This window comes from Aulonocara sp. 'chitande type north' Nkhata Bay, linkage group LG4 (genome assembly GCF_057382095.1).
Source record: "Aulonocara sp. 'chitande type north' Nkhata Bay isolate Kocher_YH1m ecotype deep benthic linkage group LG4, A_spYH_male_GT1.1, whole genome shotgun sequence".
Taxonomy (NCBI): Eukaryota; Metazoa; Chordata; class Actinopteri; order Cichliformes; family Cichlidae; genus Aulonocara; species Aulonocara sp. 'chitande type north' Nkhata Bay.
In genome coordinates, this window is record NC_141347.1 from 25,093,064 (window position 1) to 25,106,257 (window position 13,194).

A 13,194-nucleotide genomic window follows, 5' to 3' on the forward strand; every position below is an offset into this window, starting at 1 on the left:
AATCTTGTGTTTTGTAAACCAGTCGCTCACTGATGGCAATTGTATGGAATTTAAGTTTAAGGCAAAAAGTTGTAGTCCGTGTCCATCTTTGACACACTGTTTGATTAAATGTCACTCCAAACAACTTTCTAACTTTAAACTTCAGAGCTGTACCGTAATGCCTGCATTACCCTTGGAAGGTTTTATTGGTACACATGCAGGAATAATGACATGAAAGTTAGTTACTGAACAATAAAGCATTTATTTATTAATTTTTTTTGTCTGTCCGTAGTTCAAGTTTGTCATTCCCACCCAGTGAAGAGGTGGCAAATAGAGTGAAGGAATAAGAGGTAGAGCAAGTGTTCCATTCTCATTGTGATCAGCGTAAAAGCTCACTTTTACACACCAAGGGAATGGCCATGCAAAGAAGGCCGAAAAAAAAAAACGAAAGAAGAAAAAAAAAACCCCACAGCAGCTTCTTTGTGGTGTTGCTAGCTTTTCCCTTATTCACAATCATAAATACTCCTAATTCACTGACTTAAAAGGTAGCACTACAGTGTAAACCAGAGGGGCAGCGAGTACTAGCCATGAACTGAGGCCCGGCAGTTATCGCCACCATCAATACCATCACCATCTCAGTCTCTTAACACTTGGGGGTGGGGAAACTGCCACATAACAAGGGCCTCTTGCTGTGTGCACATGGAGCTCTGCATAGGATGGTCTGAGAGAAACAATGATGGCTGCCCACCATGGACTTAAAAAAAATAATAAAAAAATTAGGATCTTGGTCCAGTACTCATGAAGATGACCAGGGGGAGGGGGGAACAAGGGGGGGGTGTCATCTTTGAGTACTGATAGGAGAGCGCAGAAACCTGAATGGTGGAGCACATCAGTCCTGGCCCAGTCAGCTTGCCCTGTGAGTTTTGTGTGCATGCGTGTCACACTGCATTAAAACAAACTAATCCAACCACTCTACCATTCATCTACACCGGGACAGGTTGGGACAGTGTCATCTTACATTTATAAAGAAAAAACAAAGCAAAGATATTTACATCTTCCAAACATAAATTATTTCCCTAACATACTGCCTGTGTAAGGCATAAAAAGATCTCTAAAACAAAAACAACCAGAATCAATAAGATAAGAAGGAACTGAGACGAGGAGGGGGTGGGGTTAAAAGGGTGGTTGAGGGGGGGGGGGAACAAAACAAAACACAGGAAAGAACAAATGCAAAAAAGAACACAAATTATTTAATGCAATAAGTCATGAGAACGATTTGCAAAATGGCACATAGAAGACGAAGCTGTGAGCTTGATTAGGCAAACCCCTGAACACCACCAGGCAGTAACAATGGCAGCACAGGAGCCAACTCTGTAATACCCAAAAAAAAAAACACAATGCGGGGAGGGGCCCACTGCATGGATCAGATCTGTGCGACTCGACTTATCCAGAATATGACCTTTGACATTTCTTGCGTTTTGTCTCAGCTCCGGAGCCTCCCACACAGCCTGGCCCGCAACAACTGGAGCCCCTGCACTGATCAATCACACGTGGGCAGCAACCAGGTCAGACCTGATCCGAGCTGACCAGTAAGGCCCTAGTGTGGTAAAATTCACACTTTTCAATGAGCTACAGTATTGAAACGGATACAAACGGATATGCAAATATAGCTTTCAGTACAAGAACAGCATACACATTAACTGATGGTTTTGCAGATATAATTGAAAGTATGCATAAAATATGTCACAAACAAATAAAGGCTGGCTCTGTCTGCTTTAGAGAAAGAGTTAAAATAAGGATTTTTTGGAGGGGGACTGAACAAGATAAGAACAACAAATTGGGGTGAGTTCATATTTGTCGTACTGCATAACTGCTCACACAGGAAGCTTGGGAAGAGTGAATTAAAACCTCTCCAGTTGACCGTACAAGTTCATATCACCACTGCTGTCCAACTCCAGTGCTGTTGGGCTGCTGTCAGTCTTTGGGTCACCCCCTTTGTTGTGTGTGGGTGCATGAGTCTGTCATTCCAGTGAGTTTTCACAAAAAGGTAGGCCATAGGTTCGTTTGCTGAGAGGTCCCGCCTATCCCCGATGAGGCGGAGCCTGGAGTGACCACATCAGTCATCCAGGATGACCTTGACGAAACTGGCCACGTCTGTCTCTTTGGAGTCATGCAGGGTGAAAAATGGATGTTTCTGCATACATATAAATAGAAAATACATAATGTTTCAGAATGGCAGGAAAACATTCTACTTACAGCTCTCTTGTTATTTACATGTTAAATGCACATAATTTAACAGGTTTGTTGGGTTAAAAGAACAAGGCTGCCCTCTTGTGGACAAAAAAAAGAATGAGACACTGATCTTCATGGCAGGAATGCTAATGGCGGCAAAACTGCTTGTTACATGACAGGTGTTTAGAATTTTTGAGAAAGTGATCAAATATTTACAAACAACTAACCATCAATTCTGTATAAGCCGGTCGTTCATTGGGCTTCTTTCTTAAGCTGTAAAACAAAAGAAATGCAAAAGTGAGAAAAATAATAACAATTTTATACAAAAACTATACAAAAGAAGCACTAAAATGTGTGAGCATGGTCTCATGTCCTGTTACACACAGAAACACTCTCCTCCACCTCTTTCATTAAACAAACGGCAAACACTGACCCCTGCTGGATCTCAGTGTTTACTTCCTGTTTTTTTTTTTTTAAAGCACAAGGTAATGATTGCCATCTAAGGTGAAACTCACCACTGAGAGATGAAATCTACAAACTCTGGGGAGAAACGGTCAGCAGGCAACTGTGGAGAAGGTTCATCCACCACCTGTTTGAGCTGTTGGAAGGGAGTTCCCCATGACTCGTAGGGAAATTTCAAAATGGCCAGTTCAATCTAGGAAGAAAAGAAAGGAGAATTCAACAAATACTGTACTCATTACAGCTCAACTTCATGATTACATGTTACATGTACTGGTTTACTTTCATGTTTGCAGAAACTCAGCACATTTTGCAAAATGTCTTTCTACAGAATTTGAATTTTGCACAATTGGAAACTTTTATTACGCTCACTGGCCACTTCATTATGTACACCTGTTCAATTGCTCACCAATACAAATATCTAATCAGCCAATCACATGGCATCGGTGCATTCAGGCACGTAAACACTTCAAACCAAGCATCAGAACTGGATGGACATGGCTGTTGGTGCCAGACAGGCTGGTTTGAGTATTTAAGAAAACACTCCCGATCTATGGAACAAAAAAAAAAAAAAAAAAAAAAAAAAATCCAGCAAGCATAAGACCATAGTGGAGGCCACTCCTGTCAGTTAAGAACAGGGAACTTAGGGTACAATTCACACAGGCACACCAAAATTGAGCAATAGAAGATTTCTACTTCATCATTCGATGGTAGGGTCAGAATTTGGAGGATCCTAAAAGTGTTGCACTGGATCCCTTTGAATCAACTGAGCAGCATTAAAATGCCACAAACCACCAGAGTATTGCTGCTGACCATTTTTATCCTGTTATGATCTTCTGATGCTTCTTCCAGCAGAATAACTTGACATGTCACAAAGCTAAAACCATCTCAAGTTGGTGGTTGAACAGGACAAATGGCTTCCACAGTCACCGAGTCTCAATCCAACAGAGCATGTTTGGTGCGTGGCGGAACGGGAGATTCATTTCAAGGATGCAGAGCTGGCAAATCTGCAATAACTGTGACGCCAACATGTCAAGACGAACAAAATTCTCAGAGGAATGTTTCCAGCACTTTGCTGAAAAATTAAAAAATGGTTTCATGCAACATAAAAAATTGATTTAAAAAAAATTTAATCAGCATTTGTCTTGAATTAGACCAATTTTTACTGAGAAGCCTGAGATGCATCCTTCATGTCAGAGCAATCAGATTTAGGAGTGAAAGTAAAAACGAGTTAATAAAAGTTCTAGCAATCTGTAAGCCATTTTATATATTAATTGAAACCACCATGAACTACTATTATCAGCCGAATGAAATGGAATCCATGTGGCTCGGTTATCAAAAGCGTAACGGTCACCATGACTTAGCATTAGCTGGTAGCATTGTATCTCACCAAATGGTTAGTTACACAAATCAACCCGAGGAAGCCTGCCATTGTTTGCATATTCGTTCTCATGATTTCTGACAAGAAAATTGAGTTTATCATTTTATTTTTGTGACATATTAACTGCTCTGATTGACAGGACAATGGACAGATGATTACATAAAACTGAACCAACATTGTGAGTGTGGTGGTTGCCATCTGTGTGACTGGTGTGGATCCAAAATAAAGTCGAAGCAGCAGAGCACATAAAAGCATTCATCATCTAACAGAAAAAGGACGGTTTGCAACCTTTAAAAGTGGTTTTATCCGCATGCGAGTAAAAAGGTAAGTCAGTGGATGCTACGAGGCAGCACTACTTTTTGAAAACATTTCTTTGCGTGCAGGTAGAAAAGATTCAAATTTCCATGTACAGCTCCGCTCACCATTGTGATACCGAGGCTCCATATGTCCGACTTGACACTGTAGCCTTTCTGGTTGAGGTCAGGGTTGATCCGCTCAGGCTGAAAAAGAAAACATTAAGAACAGATAAGTGGTACAAATATTTGATCATTACTTTTCTATTTTTTTTTAATAAACGAATTTAAAAAATGAATCTCAAAGTCAGACATGAATTAGAATCATTGAACATTCTGAAGTATCCAAAATAGGAAAACTTTCAAGACTATTTCAAATAATGCTCTGGTTTTGTGAGCTGACATTTCAGGGAGGATGTCTGAAAGCTTAGACTGTTGGGCAGCAGAGGCTCTGACAGTCCTCACTCACCGCCATGTAGGGCTTGCAGCCTGCATCCATCGTTTTAGCCACTGAATCCACCAGGTGGCCACTAATGCCAAAGTCGCACATCTTCACTTGGCCCAAGGTGTTGATCAAAACATTGGAGGGCTTTACATCTGGTGAGAAACATAGTTAAGAGTGTAAGAGAGCACATACAAGACTAAAAATGATGAGAAAAATCTGTACATTTGTGATTTGATCTTTTGATTACCTCTGTGTATCACTGACAGGTTACGGTGCAGATGTTCTAATGCCTTTACAATCTGTAGAATAAATAACAAAATTTCAGAAAAAGAATATATATATATATATATATATATATATATTATGTGTTATGCTAGGGCAAAAGGATATGGTGATTTTCAAATGATTCATACCTAACATTTATTTGAACATAAAACATATCTGATATGGAAAATTTACAAACAGGAGGTTGCGTTATGCTCATTTACAATTTGATGCAAACAAGTTTGAAAAAAAGTTGTGCATTCTCCCACTGTGCTGCATAACTTTTAATGGTAGTGTTTGGTCTGTGTGTGTGTGTGTGTTGTGGAAACAAAGAGACCAAATTGTGTAGTTCTAAAAACAATAATGTCACAATAATGTAACAGTTCAGTGCCACGTTTATTGTGTTTGTTTTCATAATTCAACAAAGTTTCTCATGAGTCTTTTTAAAAGCTTCCTGAAGTCTTGCATAGCCCGTGCAGTGATTTCCACCACATAATCATATCTATTTTCAATGCAACACTGTGCTTTGCATAAACTTTATCACTCTTAAACTTCTCGGTTTTTTTTTTTTTTTTAAAGGCTTCACAGCAATCAAACGAGGCTTATGCTCTGCAAAAAACACAAATTCAAATTTGCTGTTTAAACCATTTTCTTACTGTTGTATTTTTGGGGTTTTGCACACATCAAAGTTACGATTTTTTTCCAAATTGTACACATGCAGAAATGTAAAATGTTTGCAGAACTGGAGGGACTTGTGAGAATGTTCTGACAAACGCTTATCAGAGCATCCATACTGAGCATGTCAAACTGTAGCTCTGCCTGACTGGCGACCTCAACGTGTGGCAAGATTCTAGAAAGTCTCTACGCCCAGCTGCTGTTCACCAGCAAAACCACAAACTGTCATTCTACTTATCTTCCTCTTAAAAAGAAAGTAAGCATTTGTTCTAGAGAAAAGGAAAGTGAGCTACTCCTTTAGAGTATTTGCATGCACATGTGCATCCACCTAATCTTAGTGATACTGGCTTTAAAATGTCGAGGACGTGACTTACTGCTACCGTGATCTTGCCCAAGATGTCCTCGGGAATAGTTCTGCCCTTCTCAATAACTTTCTTATAGAACTTATCCAAAGATGTGTCCATCAGTTCCATGCAGATCCAAACATCACCCTAAAAAAACCCAAGAAGATGATCGACCATTAATAAGGTGAGAAACACACAGTGCACAGCACAGTCATACACGAATGACGTTTAAACACTAGCTTCACCTCTCTGAATAGGGCGCCATAGAAAGTCACAGTGAAGAAGCAGTCCACGGTCCTCATGGAAATGTCCAGGTCCATCAGCAGCCTCTTCTGCTCCAGAGTGTTGACTGTGGCACGGATCCTCTGGTGACACAAATATCATAGATTTGCAGTTTCAGCACCATTCAATTTAGCTTTATTTACATAGTGCCAAGGCTCCACAACAGTCACCTAAAGGTGCTTTACATTAAGGTAGAGATGGCACGATACCACTTTTTTATGTCCGATACCGATACCGATATCATAAATTTGGATATCTGCCGATACCGATATGAATCCGATATAATGTTTTTTAATCAACAAAACTGTTTTTTTTTTTTAAATATCTTGCTGCATTTTGTATAAGTTCATACTCAAGTTTAAAACAACAACTACCCTAAAGCTATTCTGTTATACCTATATGCAAAAAAAAATATTTCATAGTTCAGCAATACTGATCAATCTAATAAACTTAAACCTACACCATCCTCCCTATTCTGGTATTTTAAAGAGTACTTAGCGTAAATATTAAGCAACCTAACTAATAGGGTTCCAACTCCCAGCAACAACAAAAATAAATAAATAAAAAATAGGGAACCACCCCTCACACTCCACCTCATGATGCTTAATCAACGTAATCAACCTTAATTTGTTGCAGTGTGAAAAAAAATGCACAGAAATCAATTATTTTTCAAGAAATATTAAATAGATTCAACATCTTTCTTCAACAAAATTGCAGACTGCACAGATGGTACCTTCCCAAAGGAAAAAGTACTATAGCTTACTAGGGTATATATATTAGACTTAATAGTCACTATATACAGTAATGGACTTCTATTCATTTTACATCAAATTAAAACTTTGGGTGTCAGATAATTATTTATTAAAAGCTAGACATTTTAAATGAGAATAAGAAAGAAAAGTATGTCTTTGTGCCCCCTTTTCCCTGTTCATGCCCTATCGGCCCCCCCGGCTAAACTTTGCTAGATCCGCCCCTGCACAGTTACCAGCCGTCAGCTACGTAGAAAAAGATCCTCGAGTAGAAAGTAATAATAAATAAATTCTAACAACAGCTTATCAAGCTTAAACGTGCTGCTGTTGTTCAGCCGATGGTTTCCTCTTTCTGGTGCAAAGTGGGCCAAAAACAAACCAGAGAGACGGACTCGCGACAGAAAAGCCGATCAGCTGATCGTTAAGCAGTTTCATGATTGAAGTAGCAGCCAGAAGAAGCAGTCGCTCCATATATCGTTTGGTAAGCTTAACGCAGGAATGCTTTACAAACATTCAGAGATGGACTTACACACTTGCTTTACTTCTCTCGGGGATAACTTTGTCGGAGATGAAATGCCGGGTTGCTAGCGAAGCTCCACATGCTATCCAGACCACGACAGGTCCCGCATGCCACAGCCGCTCTATCACGTGATGCATACTGCTCCGACGTGCTAACGTTCTGAGGTGAGTTACGGCGTGTTGCAAGTTTTGTGAGGTGCTTTCGTGATATTTAATGGATCGGATTAAATTTTTTATTTTTCTCCAATATCCGATCCAGTAATTTAGGTCAGTATCGGACCGATACCGATACGTAATATCGGATCGGTCCATCTCTACATTAAGGTACAGACCCAACAGTGTCTGACAGAAAATCCCAACAAGACTCGCTACAAGCAAGCACTCTGAAATGGTGATAAGGAAAATGTCCCTTTTAACAGGATGAAACCTTCAGAAGAACCAGGCACAGGGAGGGGTAGCCATTGACTGTGACTGGTTGGAGGATGAGGGAAAAAGAGATGGGACAAAACCCAAACTCAGGGAGCCAGAAGACAAAACTGCAATGGCATGCTGCAATGGTGCATAAACACAGGTAAGTGGAGAAGTGCTCAGTACATCACATGAAGTCCTGCAGCAGGCTGACTCTATAGCAGCATACATAAGGGGTGGTTAAGGGTCACTTGATCAAGACCTAATTATAAGCTTTATCAAAAAGGAAAGTTTTAACTCCAACCTTAAAAATAGAGAGCGTGTCCATCTCCCGAATCCAAACTGGGAGCTGGATCCATAGGAGAGGGGCCAGATAGCTGAAAGCTCTGCCTCCCATTCTACTTTTAGAAAAGTAAGCCTGCAGTCTCAAAGCAAAGTGCTCTGTTGGGGTAACATGATACTATGAGGTCTTTAAGATATGACACGGCCTGATTATTCAAGACCTAAGGAAAAGGATATCAAATTCAATTCTTGATTTAACAAGGAGCCAATGAAGGGAAGCCAATATGGGAGAAATCTGTAATAAATGCATGAACTCGGGCAGGTATAGCTTAAATCAAATTGTCCATGGCGCTCCTTATATCTACATTGCCCCTCAAACATTGAGTCACTGAGTTGGAAGGCTCCAAGTGTTTACAAGCTGAGGTCATATACCGGATACATCTATCACTTATATTAGCATTTTAAAAACACAGTGCATTTACAGAGATGATAAATCAGGTAGCCAGAGTAGTAGCTTTGCAGCCTACCTTGACAGCCATGATAACACCACTGGGCACATGTTTCATCTTGTCCACCACACCATATGCTCCCCTCCCCAGCTCTTCAATCTGCTCCAAGTCATCTGCCTTCACGACAAAGTTCTAGACCAAGAAGTGAAAAGTTGTGACATTGCATGTATTTAGCTCAGGAAAAATCAATAGAATTGCATGTTTCTGAGGAACACAGAGCCAGCTTTACCTTATCTCCAATTTTGACACAAGTTATAGAGTCAAGAGCTCGAGGGGGCCTGCAGGAAAACAGGAAATAAATAAGCAACAGCAATTCTATGCTCAGTTGTAATGTAACTGAGATTTATCAATCTATTTGAGCCAACTTTGAGAAGCATGGCTCACTATCTCAATATTAAAAAATAGCCTTACGCTGTTACTTCTGGTGGTGGCGTTGCAAAAACTTCTTTGGCCAGCTTCAGCCCATGGCTTTTCTTCCTCCCTTAAAGCAAAACCATTAAAACAAATGAATAAAACATTGCCATCTCAGTACGTGGTGATCAAGAAAACTGTATGCAGTAGAAACCACAAGTTGTATAATTAGCAGTCCTTCCAGTGGAGCAATTATTCATCTCTTCTTGCAAAACTTAAAAGGCTATTTGGCACTGAGTGTAAAGCTGCCATCGTCTGCACAACAAAATATGAAAATTGAGGTTCAGAATACTTCGTTTCAACTACTGCCTTTTTATTAATAATCCACATTTGCTTATTGATATGTTTTTTTTTTAATTCCTTTTCTGTTCTCATAGTAAAGAGCACTTTAAAAGTCAATCACTTTGCTGTAGCCTTCCGCTTACGCAAACTAAAGCAAATGACCTGTTATCTAACTGGAGATTAGGTGTGCCCAAAGCTAAGGCCCTTCCATAGAGAGAAGGTGGACTAAATGACTAATCAGCACTGGTATGATGACTCAAATGAAGCGGGGGAGTGAGGGGTACAGTGGAATCAAGCCTTCCTTCCTGGCGTGTTTTGCGTGTTTAACCAATACAATCATTCCTTTTTTTCTTTACAAAAACAAATTCAAGTTCTTTGTACATTTTTTTGTTGTGTGGAGAGCAAACTATGGTCCAAACTCTGCAGCTGTGGGAGGTTCCTCTTCTAGTTCCCTGACAGCCACCCATTCATAAACACAGTTTACCAGCAGCCTCTGAGACTTCCCACAAGAGGCTGCGAGTCTCTGCCAGAATGACACAGCTACCGAGCTTACGAGGAACAACAAGGGCAGGAAAATAGCTTTCGACTCCTCTTGACACTTGTGTCGAGCATGCTCGCTCTTGTTCCAGGCTTGAGAGGAGAAACAGAAGACCTTGTTTACTTTTATCTGCGTGCGCTGGGACTGCGAGGCCATAGTTTCGCCCACTAGGATGTGACGTAATTGTTCTAACCATAGTTCAGAGAAACTAGTTCAATGTGCAAGTAAGTCACCTTCAGTTTTAGAAAGGAAAAACAGCAACAATTGGGCGAAAACTTTGATTTTTTAGCTGTCGTTGTTACTTGCTTTCGCTGACTGAGTCACACCACTACAGTGTGGAGGAAGTATGTTTGGGTAAACCCCTCCTTTGGTAGCTCAAGCTGGAAGGGAAGTGAACTTTCTACAACGATTCTATAGCCAACCAATGAAACCTAGACACATCCATTTTGTGCTGCAACCCTAAAATAAGCCTGCAGTGTCTGGACAGACTACAGTAGTCTCATGTGGTAGGGAGAGATTGAGTGTGATTTACTCACACATGCTCGGTCAAAAATAGATTTTGCATTTCCTCTGCGTGGGATAAAGCGCGAGCACTCACAGTCTTCTGATGACCTGACAAATAAGACAAGCCTGTCCCCATGCAACAAAATTAGGGCAACATTACTGACAGATCTCAAATACCAAAGCTGATTTTAAGCTTTCGAATGCATTTAACAATGACCTCCTGCAGCAGGCGAAAAACTACCTAAGCAATAAGATATATGTGCATGTTGTAGTTTGAGTTATGTGGGAGTTATGTGCAGTGACGTTTCAGTGGCTTTGGAATATAATCTCCTGTCAGGTAGTCGTCCTGTTTGGGGACACAGCATGTGGTGTGCGGTGTGACCCTGTAGCAACCATAGGGCAGTGGGATATGAGTCACAGCCAGTCAGACGGGACACATCCGCTTAAACACTCAAAAACTGTCAGGACCCTTTGGGAAATATGAGGTCATTTCAGTTGGCTCGCTTGTTGTCCCTGTTGCAAACTGAGCCTCAGAGGACACAATAGTGCCATGACAATAAACACAGTCAAAGTATATCAAGCTGCACGTGGAATTAAAAAAAAAAAAAAATTATGGAAACAGACATTTTCTCAGAAATGCTCTGAATAGAGAGTGTTTCTAGGGAGGAAAAAATCCTAGTGCTTACCCAGAAACTTGTGCCTTTTTCAGAAGTAAACCATAAAAGGAACCATGCCAGTGTCTGCACTAAAGACTTGCTTTATAAGCAATTATTAGACGTATTCTGCATTATTTTTTTTTGTTCATACACAGGAAGATGTTCATTCAGGTCAACCACTACAAACAGTATATTGAATTCTTAGAAATCCAGTGATGTTCAGTGGAAAATACCCAGAGAACAGCAATGCTATACATAATGTGAACAAGAATTTCTGGATTGTGCATGGGATCAAAGTGCCAATAGCTGTGCAGCGAGTCACCATCAGGAAGTTCCAGCCTTAGAGTGGGTCCATATAAAGACAATGATGACTCATGCCCAGATAATCTTCCACACAACCCTATCAGTGTGTTAGAGAGAACCCAATCTCCAAACATGCCTCCACAATGCCATGCAGTGCTCTTAGACCCACACCGCCACTGACCGGGGAAAGTACAACTCCTTGTAGTGGCCAAAAGAAAGGAAAAAAATCCTTCCACAACCCGCTTTGCACGCAGTAATAAGAGTACAGAACCTGTGTAGCAGCTATCTGCTTGCAGCAAATGAACTGTCAACAGACTGCTGCAAGTCAAAACATGCTATAGTAGGCCAAAGGCTGAGACTGTCTGAATAGCACCCAGCCAATCTAACCCGGCCGTCTCAAAAACACCGAGCACTCCCAGTCTTGGTAACGCTAACGCGATAGTGTAATAACACAAGCGGTCAACTTGAGATGTAAATTGACATCATCGGTATGATCATCATCACGCACTGTGTGACGCAGAGGAAGAACCTTGACTTTTTTTTTCCCAAGGTGTGTGTTTTTTTTGTTTGTGATACTGGCCCTGGATGCTTAGCCTCGCCGCCTGCTTTAAAAAGAAAAGAATTTCCACAGCGAGGGGGGAAAACTCCACAAACACACGCACAAAAAAATACAAAAGGTATTTTCACGGACGCGAGGCTAAAAATACCTTTTGCGCTAACAGACTGACCAAAACAAAAGGAGACGAAAAATAGATGATTCATAAGTCAGGAGAGAGGAGGGGGGTACTAAAAATATAAACACCTGTAATCCCAGTGTGCTCTACTTTACAGAAACACGGGAGGTAAGCGCAGCGTTGTGATTTCCAGCTGAGAGGCAAGTTTGGCGAAAGTCCTTTTTTGTTTTAAAAAAATGCTGTTAGCTAACCACAACACGGGAAGTTAAACGAAGCGACGCGGTGGTATTCTTTTAGCCATAATACTAATCACATAAAGTATAGAGTGGAAGCGCCTTCAATATGTTAGTGATGAATACGCTACCACGAGATACCAGGATGTCAGGAGTGGGTATAACGATAGGAAGCTGAAGAAGAGACCTGCTGGCTAGCTTCTTTTCCCTCTTCTCATACATGCAGCTCTCCACCTGGTAAGGTTACATTTCCTATACAAAGCTAGCTAAAATACTTCCCCACAAACTGCCCGTCGGCGTTTCCAATAAATGCACGGCTATTTATTTACTTAAGTATTTTTTTAAAGAGAGCAAAACAAAGACACTTACCTCCTTTGGACAGAGACATTTCCCCTTCGCTTTGATGAGGGGGAAGGGAAGCACAAAGACTTTTGCCTTTCTTTTTTTTTTTTTTTTTACTCCCTCCCTCCCTGCATTTACTCTTACACCCGCTCAGTATATCGCTGGCTTGTGTTGCAAGAGCTAGCAGCGATTAAAAACGAGTCGCCTCGTCTTCGTGCAAGCTTTGCGCTTCAATCGCCAGCTTTTAAGATCCAAAATCGGTTAGCAGACGAATGCACAACTTTAAATAAAGTCGCAGAGTTCGCGTTAGTTTGCTAACAAAACCTGCAGGGTGGCCAAAGTCTGACAGCTGAAGGTTCCGATGACGTACGTCCGGCCGCGCGCAAAGCATCACGAGGACTGTAGTTTCCAGGCAATTTCCCGGTAATCT

At 40.9% G+C, this 13,194-nt stretch overlaps 1 protein-coding gene across 1 annotated transcript; it reads right to left on the reverse strand.

Annotated features, from left to right (window-relative positions):
* Positions 1-221: 221 nt before the first annotated feature.
* LOC147332675 (dual specificity mitogen-activated protein kinase kinase 6-like) lies at positions 222-13,133 on the reverse strand. Its single transcript, XM_086289352.1, has 12 exons — positions 12,792-13,133; positions 9,233-9,302; positions 9,051-9,099; positions 8,840-8,953; positions 6,318-6,437; positions 6,103-6,219; positions 5,037-5,088; positions 4,814-4,941; positions 4,474-4,551; positions 2,727-2,866; positions 2,439-2,484; positions 222-2,173 (listed from the first exon to the last, which is right to left on the reverse strand). Exons 1-12 carry the CDS (start codon positions 12,808-12,810, stop codon positions 2,096-2,098), a joined length of 1,011 nt encoding a protein of 336 aa, XP_086145478.1. The 5' UTR covers positions 12,811-13,133; the 3' UTR covers positions 222-2,095.
* Between the last annotated feature and the right edge of the window lie 61 nt (positions 13,134-13,194).

Bases quoted from the DNA above. Each gene is read 5' to 3' on its own strand.
- LOC147332675 (XM_086289352.1), bottom strand. The intron at 5,089-6,102 runs GTAAGTCACGTC...TTTATTCTACAG, and splicing joins TGGGCAAGATCACGGTAGCA to ATTGTAAAGGCATTAGAACA. The intron at 4,942-5,036 runs GTAATCAAAAGA...GTTTCTCACCAG, and splicing joins CCTGTCAGTGATACACAGAG to ATGTAAAGCCCTCCAATGTT.